The 18102-nt window shown below is 42.8% G+C and overlaps 1 protein-coding gene across 2 annotated transcripts; it reads right to left on the reverse strand.

Annotated features, from left to right (window-relative positions):
* Positions 1-3086: 3086 nt before the first annotated feature.
* On the reverse strand, positions 3087-17804 carry FAS (Fas cell surface death receptor). Of its 2 annotated transcripts, XM_081912239.1 has the most exons (9): positions 17654-17804; positions 15367-15541; positions 14536-14676; positions 13451-13562; positions 11994-12058; positions 11391-11477; positions 10399-10454; positions 8496-8532; positions 3087-4187 (listed from the first exon to the last, which is right to left on the reverse strand). In XM_081912239.1, the coding sequence occupies exons 1-9, from the start codon at positions 17780-17782 to the stop codon at positions 3904-3906; spliced, it is 1086 nt and encodes a 361-aa protein (XP_081768365.1). In that variant the 5' UTR covers positions 17783-17804; the 3' UTR covers positions 3087-3903. The 2 variants fall into 2 exon arrangements, with proteins under 2 accessions (XP_081768365.1, XP_081768366.1); XM_081912240.1 differs by lacking the exon at positions 11391-11477.
* Between the last annotated feature and the right edge of the window lie 298 nt (positions 17805-18102).

An 18102-nucleotide genomic window follows, 5' to 3' on the forward strand; every position in this document is an offset into this window, starting at 1 on the left:
GCTCTCCTACCAGCAATTAAAATTGAGGCTAGCAAACCATGCTTATCCGCTTCATGCAATCTGTGGTTGATGAGGAACAGTTTATTCCAGTTTATGGAGAACCTCTGGCACCAAATGATTTCCGTTTGTGGCTACTCGTAACCACCACTCAGTCCCATTGCTGCCGGTGAAGCTTTCGCCCTCCTGCTTTGGAAAACAGATTCCTTGGGACAATGCAATGACAAAGAACTTCTAAATAAAAAGGTAAAGGTAAAGGACCCCTGACAGTTAAGTCCAGTTGCAGACGACTCTGGGGTTGCAGTGCTCATCTCGCTTTCAGGCTGAGGGAGCCTGAATAATAATGCTTGCCACCTGCACCTTTTATAAATATTTCTATTAAAGCAGTTCTTTTAAAACTGCTTGACAATTAATTGGGGCACTTTTATGGTCCACCAGTAAATTTCAGAGAGATTAACCTAACCGATAAATTAGTTAAAGCTGCAGCCCTGAGTTTAAGGTTTCATGTGTAACTGAAACTTGAGCAACATAACTTGCACAGATCATTTTATAGCTATATATATATTAATAATGCTAAAATAATTGTGGCAGGCTGTGTGAAAGGCAGTAATTTCCAGAAATGAGTTTGGCAGTTTGTTTGTTTTTAGCAATCCAATTCATGGGGGGGGAAACAGCTGCCAGCACCATTCTTGGTATAGTGGTTGTTTGGCTCCACGCTCTGGAAGATCTTAGGGCAGTCAGCATAGAGGACTTTCAACACCAATAGTTGTGTAACTGGTAGACAAGGATTGGGTGCTGGAAGGATTTTGGGGCTCAATCTCATTTTTTAAAAAAGTAAAAAAACATGTTAAAAAAATAGAACTCGGTTTTCTTTCCTGGAAGAAAAAGACACCAACTTCCTGAATTTATTTCTTATTAGAATGCTGCCATCTGGTGGATACTTCCACAAAGGGAAAACACATTCAGTTGATTGATTATGTTAAGGATGTTTGACTTTCTCCCCATCATACAAATATCACATAACAGCTCAGGAAATCTCTTTTCCTGTTGAGGACTGCATTAACTTGGAGAACAGGAGTACAGTGGTACCTCGGGTCCATTCTTAACCTGAAACTGTTCTTAACCTGAGGTACCACTTTAGCTAATGGGATCTCCCGCTGCCGCCGCACGATTTCTGTTCTCATCCTGAAGCAAAATTCTTAACCCGAAGTACTATTTCTGGGTTAGTGGACTCTATAACCTAAAGTGTCTGTAACCCAAGGTACCACTGTACTCTCAGAGACCACAGAATGGCAGTCAGTGAAGCCAGTAGGGAAAAAGAGTTCAGCTTTAAGGCATATGGAATAACAGACTGCCCTGCTTCAACGTTCACCATGGCTATCACAGACTCCCCAACCTGATGGGGTCTGCTTAGACGTAAGCCCAGCTGGTTTCAAAAGCCATGGAAAGACCTGTCAATGTTTGTTCTCTGTTTCTCCTTTTGCCAATGTCAAATTTGGCTCTACACATTTTTGTAGCAATTTGTGATTAATTTCTTTTTAAAACCCTCATGACAATTCATCAGTGTTTGGGTGTGACTTTCTCCTAATAAACACATGCATTGCTATTATTTGTGCAAATGTTTTAATTTCTCTTCCTTCCCCCTTTTGGTGTTTTTTTCTTTTGGGGGGGGGGATTGGAATGAAGTTTGCCTCTTGAACTATGGAGAAAAGGTTGAAACCACTGTTACAGCCCTCATTTAATATATAGGCCAGGCCTACACATTTCTCTTGGGAGGGAATGACTCATTCCTGAGGTGCTTTTCTTAAAATAAAAATAAAAAAGAGGAAGAGAAAAAGAAAGGTTTGAATAGCCACAGCTGCTGGGGAAATTCCATTCTATCTAAAGTTTGCCACCAGACGGAAATGCAAGGTCTGTGCACCTTTTAGGAAGGAAAGGGTATAATCTACATCAGCTTCATGTCTCCTTTGTGAGCAGGAGAGCTTGGTCTGGCTCCTGAAATATTTGAGTCATTTTCCCCTCCTCCCCCCATTTCTTTTTTTCCTGCTTGACCCAACACATCCAGTCTTAGAGCCTGTAGTTTGGGAGTTAGAGACCCCCATCTGCAGGGCCATTTCTAGAAAGGAATGGCAGGGAACTTCTGCTTGGCCCCATAGTAGGGATGGGGGAGAAATTCAATTCAGTTAGCATTTGTGCTTTCTGAAACAATAGGCGAACTGAAACATGCGTTCCTCATTCAAAACTCATGCTTCTCCAAATTTTGCATTGCAGTTCTCCAGGTATGGAATGGGTACAAAAATGAATAAAGGTAAAGGTAAAGGGACCCCTGACCATTAGGTCCAGTCATGGCCAACTCTGGGGTTGCAGCGCTCATCTCGCTTTACTGGCCAAGGGAGCCGGCGTACAGCTTCCGGGTCATGTGGCCAGCATGACTAAGCCACCTCTGGCAAACCAGAGCAGTGCACGGAAACGCTGTTTATCTTCCCGCCGGAGCGGTACCTATTTATCTACTTGCACTTTGATGTGCTTTCAAACTGCTAGGTTGGCAGGAGCAGGGACCGAGCAATGGGAGCTCACCACGTTGCGGGGATTCGAACCGCCAACCTTCTGATTGGCAAGTCCTAAGCTCTGTGGTTTAACCCACAGCACCACCCGCATCCTGCATATACTAGGGTAAAACATACCATTTGCACTGTCAGGGGAAAAATGTATATATGTAGATCTCTCGCTCTCTCGCTTGCTCTCCTCTTAATGGGGCAAAATATACTTGGAGGGGTTGCAATTTCCATTTTGGAAAATGGCACAGCAGTAAAGTGACGGTGTTCTTGCATCATGTCCTAATACGGACCACACACACCCAGCTGTTATTTGCAAACATGTAAAAATGGGTGAGTTGCATTCAAACATCTCTGTTGCCAGGCCTAATTGGCCTTTGGAGGATGTTCAGAATGGGTATATAGAAATTTGTAGGCGGGTTTCAGATGAAGGTGCTGGAACAAATCATAATATTCTTTGAATGGTAAGAAATTTCACAGGCAATTTATATAGGATCCATCTTTTCATGAGGAGAGAATACTGGAGAATAGTGATACCTTTTAAAATAAACTGTTTATTTACATATTTACAGGCTGAACCAATTTTATAGGCTGCAACAGCATTCTTGGGTGACTTACAAGGAGAAATAAAGCCATGTGAGATTCAATAACAATAAAAACAAAGAAGTATCAATGCAGTCACAGAAAGCAAAAGTAGCTTAAAGCTAAAACAGATTAAAAGGCCTAGAAAATAATATTAAGGTTTTTGACTAGCACTAAATTCACTCCAAGGCAGGCACCAACCAGCCAAGCCACTCTGGGCAGGGCATTACACAGCCAGGGTGCCATCACTGAAAAGACCCACTCTCTTGCAGTGATAAACAAACACATAAACAGTGCTGGTCTGCAAGCAGTATTGTTTCAGCACTTTAGAAAGAGAGCTGTGCTGAATATTCCCGAATTTTGGGTTGACAAATCAATTTTCTTTTTCTGCCAGCGAAAGAAGAAAGATTTCATGATTATTTGCTTTGTTTTCCTGAATTAGTGTAATCCCATTCATTGAAGAATTAACTCAATCTTTTTTTAATCCATGCCTCCTTTTCTCTGCTATACAAATCTCATGCTCCTCTTCAAACGAGGCTCCTTTATTTCATTTGAACTTCTAAAGAATTTAAATATCATAGAAGCACTCATACCCTCCTTCCCTTTAGATCCTCATGCACCCCTCATTGAGAAACACTGGATTAAGAGAACAGAATGCAGTCATACACTTTGTAGCCATTCTGCTATTTGATGACACCAACGAAAGCATGAGGTGAGCAGAAGATCAACTGAATGTATATAAACCAGTGATCAGGAAGGAGCCTGATTGCTATTTTCTTGCACCATTTATTTCTTGTTCAATCTTATCAGCAGTGGCACGAAAGCGAAGGTCTCTCAGTGTGGTGATCAAAGTCTTATAAGCATCTTTCATCCCATGTTCTTGGTACCAACATTCCAACAGCTTTATTTTCTGCTCAGCGCCATCATTTGGATTATCCTTCATGATCACATCTATGCGATTGGACGTCACATTCAGTCTCCGAACAAAAGTCATGACTTCTGAGTGCCGCATCTCCTCTGCAATAACAGGAATGTGAGGGAGCAGATCAATATCTAGAAAGGAAAAAATGGGGGGAATGTTACACACCATCCAAATCTCCAAGCAGAGAGAGAATCGAGGGGTTCCAGGTGCTTCCCAGGGTTGGCTTCCTTGGAATGAAGGTCAGGTGTCTTTAGGATATATGGTTTTATTTATGCATATATGCAACCTCGTCATAATATGGAGGGGCTCACAGCATTATTGACCCCAAAGGTCTTCCTTCTTCATTCATCACAGATTTGGATCCAGCACAGAGCAAGCATGTTCCAGCTCCCAGCCTGCTTCTAGCTTAGCTCACACCCAACTGTCCCCCTATCTCTCTCCTACATAGCAGCTATGTGAGGGGGGTGGAAAAAAGGCTCGTGCATTAGTCATTTAGAACATTTTTTGTTCTTGCAACCTAGCTCATTCTTTTCGGTTGCTGTTGAGGACATTTAATTGGCCAGAGAAGCAAATTGTCTTGCAAAGAACCTTGTCCAATAAGTTCAGCAACAGATTTTGGCCTTCACTGTGTGTGGGGACCCAAGAATTAGAAGGTACTCGGGTAACACCCAGACTGACCCCCTAAACCCACAACAACATATTATCTGCATAAACAGGTAACTCGCAGCTTATGCACATTTAACTTGCACTCATTCATCTTTAAGTGTTTACCCAAAAAATTGTGTTTGTTTGTTTGCTTTTTTTAAAAAAAAAAAGTAGGGAGAAAGGGGGCAGGTTCTGGGGGGAAAGACTTTGTTAATCCCACCTGCCATTGAACCTAATGTGTTTTGACTATACTTGATTTTGGTTTCACATGCTATCCCCAGAATGTAACCCCCATATAAATTGAGAGTTGCCTGTTTAATATTTTGCTCAATTTTACTGTCATTTACATATATGACGCCTATGTAAAGCCATAAATATGTCATTCCAAGGAGGTACTGTCTTCTCATGTGACTGCTCCACCTCCATTTTTACACAGCTTGGTAGTGAGTTAAAGGTAAAGGGACCCCTGACTATTAGGTCCAGTCATGGACGACTCTGGGGTTGTGGCGCTCATCTCACTTTACTGGCCGAGGGAGCCGGCGTACAGCTTCAGGGTCATGTGGCCAGCATGACTAAGCCGCTTCTGGCGAACCAGAGCAGCGCACGGAAATGCTGTTTACCTTCTTGCCAGGGGAAGGTATTTATGCTGTTTATCTACTTGCAATTTAGATGTGCTTTCGAACTGCTAGGTTAGCAGGAGCAGGGACCGAGCAATGGGAGCTCATTCCATCGCGGAGATTCGAACTTTCTCAGCGGCAAGCCCTAGGCTCTGTGGTTAAGACCACAGTGCCACCCATGTCATATAGTGAGTTACTTTCTCCAAGGTGATACATTTTTTTCCTCTTGCGGAAAAAAGCAAACAACTACCTTTCTAAAACCTGGGTTGATTCAGCAATGCTATTCATCTCCCCCCCCCAAAGAAAGAAAGAAAGAAAGAAAGGGGGGGAGAGATGGTTACATATGTCTACCATGCGACATCTAGCTCACTTATCAAAATTTTACATGACTTTTATTATTCATTTAATCAAAGTAGGATGATTTACAAATGAAAAAGAAAGCAATCAAGTGACCAAAAAATAGCAAGACATGTAAAATAGCAAGACATGTAAAATAGCAAGACATGTCTCACTAGAATCCATATCTAAATACAGTGGTGCCCCGCAAGACGAATGCCTCGCAAGACGGAAAACCCGCAAGACGAAAGGGTTTTCCGTTTGCGAGTTGCTTCGCAAGACGAATTTCCCTATGGGCTTGCTTTGCAAGAAGAAAGCCCATAGGGAAATCTCTGGGGACCTCTTTTAAATGCTGGCGGTGGGGAGCAAAGCCTTCCCCCCCCCTCCGGCCTTCAGAAGAGGTCCAGGAAGGCCGGCGGGGGCCGAAAGGCTTTGCTCCCCACCGCCAGCATTTTAAAAGTGGTCCGGGATAGCAGGGAAGCGCTTCCCGCTATCCCGGACGGCTTTTGAAGGCAGACGGGGGGGGGGGATCAAAAACTTTTGCCCCCCGCCGGCCTTCAGAAGAGGTCCTGGACCTCTTCTGAAGGCCGGCGGGGGGCAAATGTCTTTGCTCTCCCCTGCCTGCCTTCCCGGGAGAGCGGAGAAACGCAGTGCGTTTCTCCACTATCCTGGATGGCTTTTGAAGGCAGGTGGGGGGGAGCAAAGACTTTCGCCCCCCGCCGGCCTTCAGAAGAGGTCCTGGACCTCTTCTGAAGGCTGGCGGGGGGCGAAAGTCTTTGCTCCCCCTGCCTGCCTTCCCGGGGGCTTTAAAATCGCCCCGGGACAGCGGAGAAGTTGCCTGCCAGCATTTTAAAAAACCCCGGGGCAGCGGAGAAGTCCTCTGTGGTCCCGGGGTTTTTTAAAATGCTGGGGGTGGGAAGAAAAGCCCTTGTCCCCCCCCCAGCCTTCAGAAGAGGTCGGGGTACAGACTGTCCCCGGACCTGGTCTGAAGGCGGTTTCCATAGGAACGCATTGATTGATTTTCAATGCATTCCTATGGGAAACCGTGCTTCGCAAGACGAAAAACTCGCAAGACGAAAAAACTTGCGGAACGAAATAATTTCGTCTTGCGAGGCACCACTGTATGTAATACTAAATCCTGGCTGACAGTGAGTGGGCTTCATAGAGAAGGGAAGCCAGTGTCGCATCAACAGCCCTGGCACTTGTGCTGATCGGTTGGAAAAATGCCGTTGGCTACCCCAGTTCCCAGATTGGGCCACTTCCTATCATGTGATGGCAACAGAGTCCAGACAAGGTCCATTGCTGGCCCTATTGCACTCCACCCATCAGGCCTCAGCGAATCTGATCTCTCCCCCTCACGCCAGACTGCCAGTAATAGATAGATAATAAGTTCTTACCAATGTCTTTTATTCATTGTTCACAGAGAGAAGCTTAGAAATGTTGCCTCTTGGGGTAATGGCATTGCTCCAAATAATCTCCTCCCCCCTTCCCTTCTTAATCGTCAACAGCACCACCCCCTTTATGGTGGCTGCTTAAGGCCATTTGCCTCTTAGCTTTCTGTTCTCCCACTTTCACTGCTCGCTAGGTTCTGGGAGAAGGTGGGTCTGGAATGCTTTCTAATGATAACGTGTCAGCCAGCTGCTCTGGCTCTGCTCCTCCCCCTCCCTCATTATTTCTCATCTTTGTCCCTCTTCTATCTCTGAGCCGTGACCTTCTGCAAACCACTGTTGTAAATCAATACTGTCTTCCTCTTCTCTGGAAGGTTCAGAAGGAGGGGGAGACGGTCTCCAGCATTCCTCCTCAGTCCAGTCCCTGACAACCACTGAACTGTCCAATTCTAAAAAGAATGGTCTTATCTATATAGTGGAAGACCATTAGAGAGCCCCTGCTTTCCTCTTCTCTCTGGAGTTCCATAAATGATGACTACCAATAAGGTCCTCTACCTATTCCTGACAATGTAGATGAAACACATAGGAGGCCTTATTGCAGGTTTGCTTGTAAGGGGTCCTTCAGATAAACTTGTCCCAAATGATAAAGAGCTTTAAAGATCGCCACAGCACTTTGAATTAGGTCCAGAAACAATAGGAAACCAGTGCAGTTCCTAACATGCTCCTAAGAAGGCAGCTCCAGTTTATAATTTAGCTGCCACATTCGGGACCAGCTGAAGTTTCCAGACTCTGCTAAAAGTAGAGCATACTGCAAAAGTCTGTGCTGTAACTAAGATGATACCGTGGCCAAATCTGTGCTATACAGGCAGTGGCAGAGCAAGCCGATCGGGCGCCTGGTGCTGCGTGTGCCCTGCACCCAGGGGAGGGGCCAGACACCCACAAGGCAGGGCGAGCCAGGCCAGGACACTCCGTGGGGCCTCTGGAATCTGCCTGCCTCCTCCCACATAGTCGCCCTACAGCTGGGGGGAAGGCAGCGGGCGGACCGTTTGGGCCAGATGAAGCCAGAGGATGCCCAAGCTGCTGTGTCACTCCCTGGAGAGACGCATGGCTCGGGCATGCTGCAGGCCCCGCGGTGAGTGCCACCAGGTGTTTTGTCACCCCCCCCAGTGGTGACACCCGGGGCAGCCTGCCCCCACAGCACCCCCTTCCTCCACTCCTGTATACAGGCCAACATGCCTATGCCCTTTTAAAATGTGGTGGGTTTTTTGGGGGGGGGGTTATTGGGTTGTCTTTATTTTGATTACATATTTTGTGCTTTTATATTTTGATTTTATTCTGTGAACCACTCTGAGACCTCCGGGTATAGGGCAGTATATAAATTCAATTAATAATAATAATAATAATAATAATAATAATAATAATAATAATAATATCATCTTATATTTTTCCATACCTGGATAACGGAGAGGCTTCATTTCCTCTAAGGGCAGCTTACAACATATATAAAAAAACAAAACATTGAACATTAAAAACTGTTACGGCTAAAAATTGGCGGCTGTTTCTTTAATGCTAAAAGAACTAAGTCAACATGTGTCAGCGGCCTACAATGACTCATGCAACCTTTCACCAAATTGTACTTATATATATAGAGTGTTCAATGTTAGTGTGGTGTTGGGTTGGTTGGATGGTAGAAAGCTGGTTGTGTTTGATGTGTGTAAAGCTGTCGATCGTGGTTGGAGGAGACTTTTTAAGAATAAAAACAGCATTCTGCAAACTACTTAAGGACTCTTTGTGCCAACTAAGGTCTGAACACTAGGCAAAAGAGTAAAAAGGAGGTCAGAATTTTTTTCTTTTTTCAAACACTGTCAAAAACAAAATATCCTATACAAGCAACAAACCAATAAATCAATAGAAACCACTAACTACAACAACAATAAACAGTGCTACTGGAAAGAGTTCCCCCCCCGACCCAAATTAATGTAATTAATTTGGGTCGGGGGGAACTAAACATTTAACCAACACCAACCTGACAAAAACGAAACAGAGGAACCAAAATTAGAACTGTTTAAAACATTTTAAAACATTTTAGCCAGTTATCCCAACCCAAGAATTGTTCCAGCAATTGTAGTCCAGAAACACCTGGGGAACACCACATTGGCAAACCCTCATCTAACCCTCATCTAACTAACACAAGGTTACTCATGGCATTTAAATACCATTGACTTCAATGTGATCTAAAGAAGCATTTAAATACATCTATGGCCAAATGATGCACAGAGGTCCATCAAATTGTTCCATCTTCTGATTAGATTAATAGTCAGTTTGTGATGAGGTTTGCAAAAAGGCACACATGCTTATTGAGCCCAAGAACAAGGATTATTACAGGACAAACTGTACCTGCCGTATTATGTAATATAGGTAAAGGTACCCCTGACTATTAGGTCCAGTCATGGACGACTCTGGAGTTGTGCACTCATCTCACTCTATAGGCCGAGGTAGCCAGCGTTTGTCCGCAGACAGCTTCCGGGACAAGTAGCCAGCATGACTAAGCTGCTTCTGGCGAACCAGAGCAGCTCACGGAAACGCCATTTACTGCTAGGTTGACAGGAGCTGGGACCAAACAACAGGAGCTCACTGCTGACCTTCTAATCAGCAAGCTCTAGGCTCTGTGGCTTAGACTACAGCGCCCCCTGCATCCCTAGATTATGTAATATATGGTTGTGTTAATATCTTCCTTTATATTGACGTCAGCAGCTTGTATGAACTTTACTATCATTATTTAGATCTGAACTATGCCTTCAGGTTGGGTAAAAGTGGGGGGAGCGATTATTATTATTATTATTATTATTATTATTATTATTATTATTATTATTTTATTTAAATGTCATCCATCTGACTGGGTCACCCCACCCACTCTGTGTGGCTTCCAATAAATTAAAACACAGTAAGACACAGTTCAGTTCATTATTTTTTTGTTTTCAATACGCAACTCAATGTACATTTTATTTTATTTTATTTTTTGCAACTAACTATAAAACTCAATTAAAATAAAATAAGAATGTGAAAAGGACATACACATATCTAGATCAAAGGACTTTGTTATGTGGCCAGCTGTAATGTGCTTTGAATTTACTATATAACCAGGGTTCTGATTTTGGTCTAGGCTGGTCTGGCTATTTCATCATTGCCAGCACAAAGATCAACAAAACTATTTTTCATCTAAGGAAAAACATTGTCCCCTGTTTTCTTTCTTACAATATTCCTTGGGTTATGTTTATATATTTATGTCATAAAATTTATATACCATTTTATTGTAAATATCATGCACTGTATTCAAAATAAGAAAGGATACTCACCATTCCATTTGGCTCCTCTTTGGTATTGTACTCTGCGGTTTTCTTCTTTTTACGCACTGCAGCCACACAGAAAAGAACTATGGTTTGTTTGTTTTACTACATTCATAAAACAACAGGAGTAGCAATAGGAAGGGACATAGAATTCTACATGACTGGCTAGAAGTACCCATTAGGGCTGTGAAGCAGATTTGACCAAAGTCCATATCCCAAATTGTATCAGACTGATCAAGGTTTGGGCTGGATTGTGATGAGACAGTGCCAGATTGTCTCGAGTTGTGTTGGCCCACCTGCAGTGATCTGAGATGGTCAAAAGGTAGGGGGGAGTGATGGATTACAGGGGGAAAGAAGGTGAGATAGGCAACCCCTGAAAACAACAGCATGAGGCTGTCTGCAAAAGGGCTTTCAAACAGCCCTGCACTGCCCTGTTCCCAGTAGCCTGCTTCCATCAGGTGAACAGGTCCGTGCTGCCAAATTGAGCAGTACTGAACCCTCTGCTCACCAGATGAGTGGGCGGTTGGATCCTGATTGCTGCAGAGGTCTGTAGTCATGGGGGGACAGGGTGGGAGGTGAGGTGACACAGCACCTCCTTCTTGCACCCCCTCCTGACTGTATGCTTAATTAGGGGTTTAAAACCTCAATTAAACAAGTTTCCTGAAGTACAAAGACTACATTTCCTGCTAGCCCCATCCACTCTTGGATTAAAGCTGGGGACAAAAAAACAGATTGAGGGAATACCAGCTCAGAACTAAACCATGTAAAATTTAATGGTGCTTACTCCCAGGTAAGAGGGGTGAGGCTTGCTACCTTAGTTCTGTAGAAGTACGTTCACATGAACCTTGAGACAATCTCTCAAACTTTTCTTAAACGTGGCTGGGCATGAAAAGACCCATGTCTATGCTACATAAGCCTTAAGTACAACCCTCAAGCATGCATTGCAGGTTGCGGAATATTTTAGAACATAAATAAGGTAGTTTAAAGGTGCATCAACTTACCATACCACATTACCCCAATGACAATCGCCACCAGGACAATGGTTGCAACGGGTGCAACAATTGAAGCTGTTTTATCTTGTACAATCTCTGTTAAGTAGAACATTGCAAAGTTTCATACAGAATATGCAGATACTTTTCACCAATAAGCATTTTAGACTTATATGGCTCACATGGCAGATCTCTGCTTCGTGAGGCTCAGCTTTGACACAAAGCCATTTTATGGGTAGAATGAACAAATGAAATCCAGCCCCACCACACTCAGTACAAAATGCAAACATCCCCTTAAATATAGTCAGGTTGAAAACAACTGACAGCCCATTCACACAACTGTTTGTTTCACTCTGTGGCTGTTGAGTTTTTGAGCAATCGATGCCGACTTTCACTTCCCACCCACCCCAAGGCAGAGTGGTGAGCGCTGTATGTAGGAGAGGTCTCAACCCCACTCCAACCAGTGACCAGTGATAGGATGACCAAAGTTTGGCTGACTGAAAACTGAAGTTGTCATGCATCTGAAACAGCAGACCGAAAGCCAACTCTTCTTTTGTAAATCATTCCCTTCTTTGAGGTATATTTCAGAGCTAAGTCAAAGATCCCAACAGTTACCTGTTCTGTCACATCTGGTGTTATTGGTTTGGGTGCAATTTTCTAGAATTCTACCACCTTTACACCTGTGAATAAATTATTTGAAAACAATGGAAAGATTAGGTCATCTGTCAATGGAACAGAGCAAAATAGTCAATTTTCTCAAGTTATTGCTTTTTGAGTTTCTTATTATGATATAGGAATTTTGAAGTTCCTTTTGGAGGAATGTATCCTCCAATGACATTGTCAAGCTGGACCTCCCAGAAGCTGCAGTCTAGATCTTTTGACTTTCCAGCTCAGAGTCTCTGATATCAATGGCCAGAGCTGGAAGCTAGAACTTTATGTGAAACAAATAGAAGGCACTGTTCCACAGGCTAGGCCAAGGATATGGAATCAGTAGCTCTCCAGCTGCTGTCGGGACTCCAACTCCCATCAGCCCCTGCCAGCATAGAGAATTGCCAGGAACGATGGGAGTTGAAGTTCAACATCTGGAAAGCCACTGATTTCCCATCCTTAAACTATGCAAAAGCAAAAGAGTGGGCTCTTGGTATTTATATACCATGCCTGGAGTATCCAATACTTATTGCTAATGATGCACACCCTTATTCCATTCTGCTCCAGAAAATGACTTTGAAGCATAAGCACGTGCACTCCTCAGTGGCTTTCTAGGCTAGGCCTTTCTAGGCTAGGTTCAGAAACTTAGAGTCCATTACGGAGAAGCTGGAAAGTGTGGTTATGGTTGTACATCATCCCTCATCATTGGCCAAGCTTCAGATTATGCTCCACTCCAAAACACACCCAGAGAATGTTTGGAAACACATGGAAGAAGAGCAAAGATGCCACCTAGTGTTTGGAAATTATTGTGCATTCTCTTCCTTCTGGATTTACTTATTTTATGGTAGTCCATAATGAGTAGCCTGTGATTTGGACAAAGTTTCAAATCAGACCATCGAGGGTTGCATTCCTATGAATACAGAGCAGGGGTGCAAAATCTGTGGCTCCCTAGAGGTTGATGGTTTGCATTGCTCGAATTCGGGGATCTGTATCTTTTATGGGAAAGTGCATACAAAAAATGCAGATTTTATGGGGGAAATACATAAAAACAACTATTTTGCAGGGGGAAATATGATGTGCAAAGGGTGTGTTTCAAGAGCAGTGCCTAGAAAATCATACAAAAATGCATATTTAAGGAGCAGAGTGTTGTAAACTGTACAAAATGTGCACTGCAGGGAATATCACATACAAAACTGTGTTCCATTTTAAGGATTCGTGCATCCCTAGTCAACCCTATCTCATCAAAGCAATAGATGTTTAGAACTATGGGGTGGATACTGTATATTTCTGAGACCACATATATTGGGAGCAGGCTCAGAGGTTCAAATGCAAGATCTACAATTCAAAAATGCTTTAGATCCTGTCTTCGGTCCCTGTTTTTCATTCAAATTGCCCTTTAGTAAGTAACTGTGCAGGAGACTTACACATCGCATGGATAACAGTGGCGGCATGGTTCAGAAGAATTGCAGAAGTAGCCAGACCTACATCTACATTTTACGTTCTGGTGGATGGTACAATTCTTTTCAACTTCAAGTCCTAAAATAAATAGAAACATTTTGTTAAATTATATATATATAGGAACTGGTTCTTTTTATGGTGGGCAGGTTTTGAGGACTCAGATGAATTGGACTGGAATCTGAAGAGAAACAAAGCTGATTCCTGAAGGACTGTCACAAAAAAGAGGTCCATTGGGATTGTTGTGTTAGGTTTCCTGGTTATAATGCTAGTACTTCTTCCCCAGTTTCTAATGTTCTGTTTACACTGCATTAACTAGTGTGTTATGCCACCAAGATGTGCTAAATTTCTTTCACACCAGTGGACTTTATCAGACTTGCTGCTACCCTCCCACCTTTCAGATGCATGCGTGATTCTGTTCCTCCATGGAAATGGCAGGGAATAACTGCATGCTGGCCTACAGCCCAATGATTTTCTGGAGAACATTAGGAGACACTTCTTAATGGTAAGGGCAAGTCAACAACGCAACCAAGTACTGGTGGTCTTCAAGCAGAGGCTGGGCAGCCATCTGTTAGGGGCTGCTGTAGCCTTGTATTCCCTGCAAAGAAACAGATGATTGGCAAGGCCCCTTCAGCTCTGTGATTCTAAGTGTTCTTGAAGTTCAATGAAAAGCCAAAGGCTTGATCATATATTTAAGAGTCTTCAGTTGATGGAAATCAGGATATAACTTCTATATTGCACCCATTGTGTTCTGTTTTGTTCCATGTGTCTACATGTCTTCACCACAGCAGCACATAATGTTTGCTGTTTTAATAAATAAGAGTCCTCTTCTGTTATTTGGTTCCCATCCACTAGAGGCCAGTGTGTGCAATGGCTGCCACCACCACCCTACCCAGCATGCAATCTGATGCATATACGGAGGAACATTTGTATGGAGACAAGAAGCCTTTTCTCTGTGTTGCACATGCTAGGCTTTCTGCAAAGACTTGCACTTAAAACATTTCTCTCTGATGCAATACGCATCACAACCAATAGTTCTAGATTGCGAACATACCATGCTGCGTGTCACAGTGACCACATCGCAGACATTTGGAGCGATAATTGTAGTTATCCATATACTCTTCCCCATCTATGCATTTTTCACAAGAAGTTGTAGGATTGTCCTTTGTGCAACCTTCCCGTTTAGCAAAGGAACCTATTTTAAAAAACCAAAAAAAGCAGTTTAAACATTAAGATGGTGTGATTCACTTGAATGTCTCAGATTTCCTGAATCACTTTTTCTTGTTCAGCACCACCTAAGTGCCAAATCATTGCAGGAACAATGCTAACCAGATAGTGATTAGGTTAAACAGGTATCCATTTCCAAACTATTTAATAATGTGACTTAAGTGGAGCTTGACAGAGTAATATTCAAATGCTTTCCTTTTAGATAACCTTATGAGAATGACACATGAAATGTGATGGTGATGGCAACAGAGGCCAGAGTTAGCACACTTATCTCGGCTGTAATAACAACAACAACAACAACAACAATAGTTTAATTATTTATACCCCACCCATCTGGCTGGGTTTCCCTAGCCACTCCCTCATGGGGACTAGAATGCCTGCACAGGGCTTCAATGTGTTTCCCCATCTGTATTCTGCTCTAACTGGATGAGAGAGAGAGAAGGAGCATCAGTCTGGTTGCCTTGGCAATGAGAACCTAATTCATTTCCCTCTAACATTTACTGCCTTGCAATCAGGTTCATGCAAAAACAAAGTATAAAGCTGCCTGGAGAGGCTGAGTGTTCCATAGGGGTGAGCATGTTCCTAAAATGCACCCGTGTTTCAGCTCTCCACTATTGAAAATGGAAATGCTTCTCAGTTATCTTACAATCATACCTACCGGGCTTACAACTATCACAGCAAAGATCATCAAACAGATATTGTGTATCATTCCGACACCCGATAACATTCCGCTTAAAAATACTTTTCACTGGCCCAGGTTTCTTATGTGCTCTGGGCGTCATAGACATAGACACATTCTCATGCAATGGTCCAGGAGTAATAAAATCAAATGCCTATATGAGAGAGAGAGAGAGAGAGAGGGGGGGGGAGAGAGAGAGAGAGAGAGAGAGAGAGAAGAGAGAGAGAGAGAGAGAGAGAGAGAGAGAGAGAGAGAGAGAGAGAGAGAAAATAAATATTGCATTTCAATGCATTATGGCATTTTCCGAAAAGACAATAGTTCTCTTTGGATTCTGATAGGCAATAAAGACAACCAAATTGCTCCTTGTCAAGTTTTATTCATATGAAAATAAAGAACAAAGCAAGTAAAGACATATATACTCTGATGACAGAAGGCTGCACAGAAGGGATTGGAAGTTCTGAGTTTGTGGGGGGAGGCTTCCTTGTGGGTAATTTTGAGAATCACTCTTGGCTACTGGTGTGACCCCAAAGAAGATGTAAGCACCCCAAGTGCATAGCTTAAGTTTTCCTTTCTGTGAGGAAAAATAGAAGACGCAGCTGTCGGGATGTTGCAGGCCCTTCCCCATCTGGAAACCAGAGTACACTCAGCTGTGGCTCCTTTGGTGTTTTTAAGGGCATGCTGTGTCTTAAATTTTATTTTATAGCATAGTAACCTGACTCTGAGTATACTGAGTATCCTTGCTTTGCACATTAATGTTGCCATTTCATTAAAAATCTATCTCCCATCAGCCCCAGGCAACATGACCAATGACCAAGGGAGTTCTCCCCTCCTGAGCAGAGTAGTGAAGGAAGCAAATGAATCCTGCACCTTTTACAATCATCCCTGATTACGCAGTTAAGAAGGCCCGAATTTCCGTTGCGGCCTGTCCTTGTCACAATCAGTGCAGCTTCTGTGCCACTGCAGTTTAAATTCTGCCAGATACAGTGTTAGAAATCTAGTGCACCTGGCATGCTTCCATACCTCCCCCCAAACAAGATTTCCTGTTTCTGTTATCTCTTGAGCTTATCTGTTGCAAAACTACTACATAATGTTTACTACAATAATAAGAAACTGATAATAATATGCTGCATTGTACTAAGGTGAGTGAAACAACAGAATTTCTAATCTTCATCATGTTCAGGGCAAATTCACACGATAGAGTCCAGCTGAGACTACCCTCCTTCAAATTGCTAAAGATGAGAAATTTGCATCTTTAAACGGTTCCTCAAGTGAAATGTGTCCATGTGTCTAGAAAGTTAGCATGACAGGAAGATCTAGAATCTTGTCCCTAATGCACTAGTTTAAAAGAAAAAGGGAAAAAAAGACAGGGACTTTTTCTACAGAACAGAGCACATAAAAATACCATATCTAGCATGAGGTGGTGGTCCACAGGATGGAAAATTCTGTTATATTCTATTACATGAATACAATAACACTTAATGACTCATAGGTACTTTCTTACTGACTTGAGCTCAACGGCATATGCCCAGACTTGACAGTTACCACGTATCATCTCCCTCTTTCCTTCAAGTTTTTCTTGGGACTTCCCTTTGATTAATTTGTAAAGTAAAATAACTCAGTCAACCATAGATATTAAAGTGCATCATGCTAAGAGCGAGATAGTTGTTGCTTCTCTGAAATATATTTGCGAATAATACATTCAGGAAGAAAGCTGAATTCCCGACCAGTTGACAACAATGACCAACTTCCTATTGACACAGCTCAGCATTGCTTTAGAGGAAACTAAGTATCCAAAGATTTTAACTTACCTAAGCTAGTCGTTTGAGGGAAGGAAAAAACCACCATCATGTGCTGGTGATAGCTGCATAGCCAGATAAGAAAAGGAATTTACTGTACAGGCTGCATCCAATAGTTTATGAATTAATGCTTTTAATTTGTGGTTTTTTAAAAAAAGGCTTTAATAATCTTTATTGAGGTGCAAGCTTCTCAAAGTACCTTCTTTTCCCCTACGCAAGAGAAAAACAAACTGTTTCTGGGTCAGCAACCACACTGTTCAAAACAGTAAACCAAACCAACCATTTGGGATACAGTTTCAAACCCTGTCACTCTCTGACTACCGTTTCTTATGCAGCCTTCTTTCAGAACTGTTGGCAAAAAATTCTCAAAACAACAGACTGACAGAATGCTTCTGAATAAGAATGTTCTAGCTAGTAACAGGTATTTCAATGATTACAGGGAGGTGATATGTGGAGGAAAAATGACTTACCAGGCACAGGGTTAAGAGGCAGAGAACAAGTTTCTTGGCCATGTTGTTTCGCCGGCGCATGTAAAAAGAAAATGAAAGGAGAGCACTTCTGAGAAACTCCCTCCCCCTTATAGTCAGCAATGTAAACATGGCTTGAAGGGCCGGTGACACACTCTGCTTTGGAGAGCTCGTGCTATTTCAAGATAAGGAAACACCCTTCTGTGAACAGCTCAAGTCAAACGGACTTTGTCATGTCATTCTTGCAGTGAGCCAAAGGAATCTTTAAAGCATTTGCTGTTACTTGTGTCTTTGCCACTAGGTGTCCTGACACCTCAACTGTCAAACAAGTGACCATTATGGTAGAAAGAACAAGGCTTTTTGAAAGCTCCTTTATTCTGGGTGTGCAGTTGCACTGTGTGCAAGGTGCACAAAATAGTGTCTCCAGCTTGCAAATGAGTACAAAGGCCCTC

Source organism: Podarcis melisellensis, assembly GCF_964234715.1.
Source record: "Podarcis melisellensis genome assembly, chromosome: 5".
Taxonomy (NCBI): domain Eukaryota; kingdom Metazoa; phylum Chordata; class Lepidosauria; order Squamata; family Lacertidae; genus Podarcis; species Podarcis melisellensis.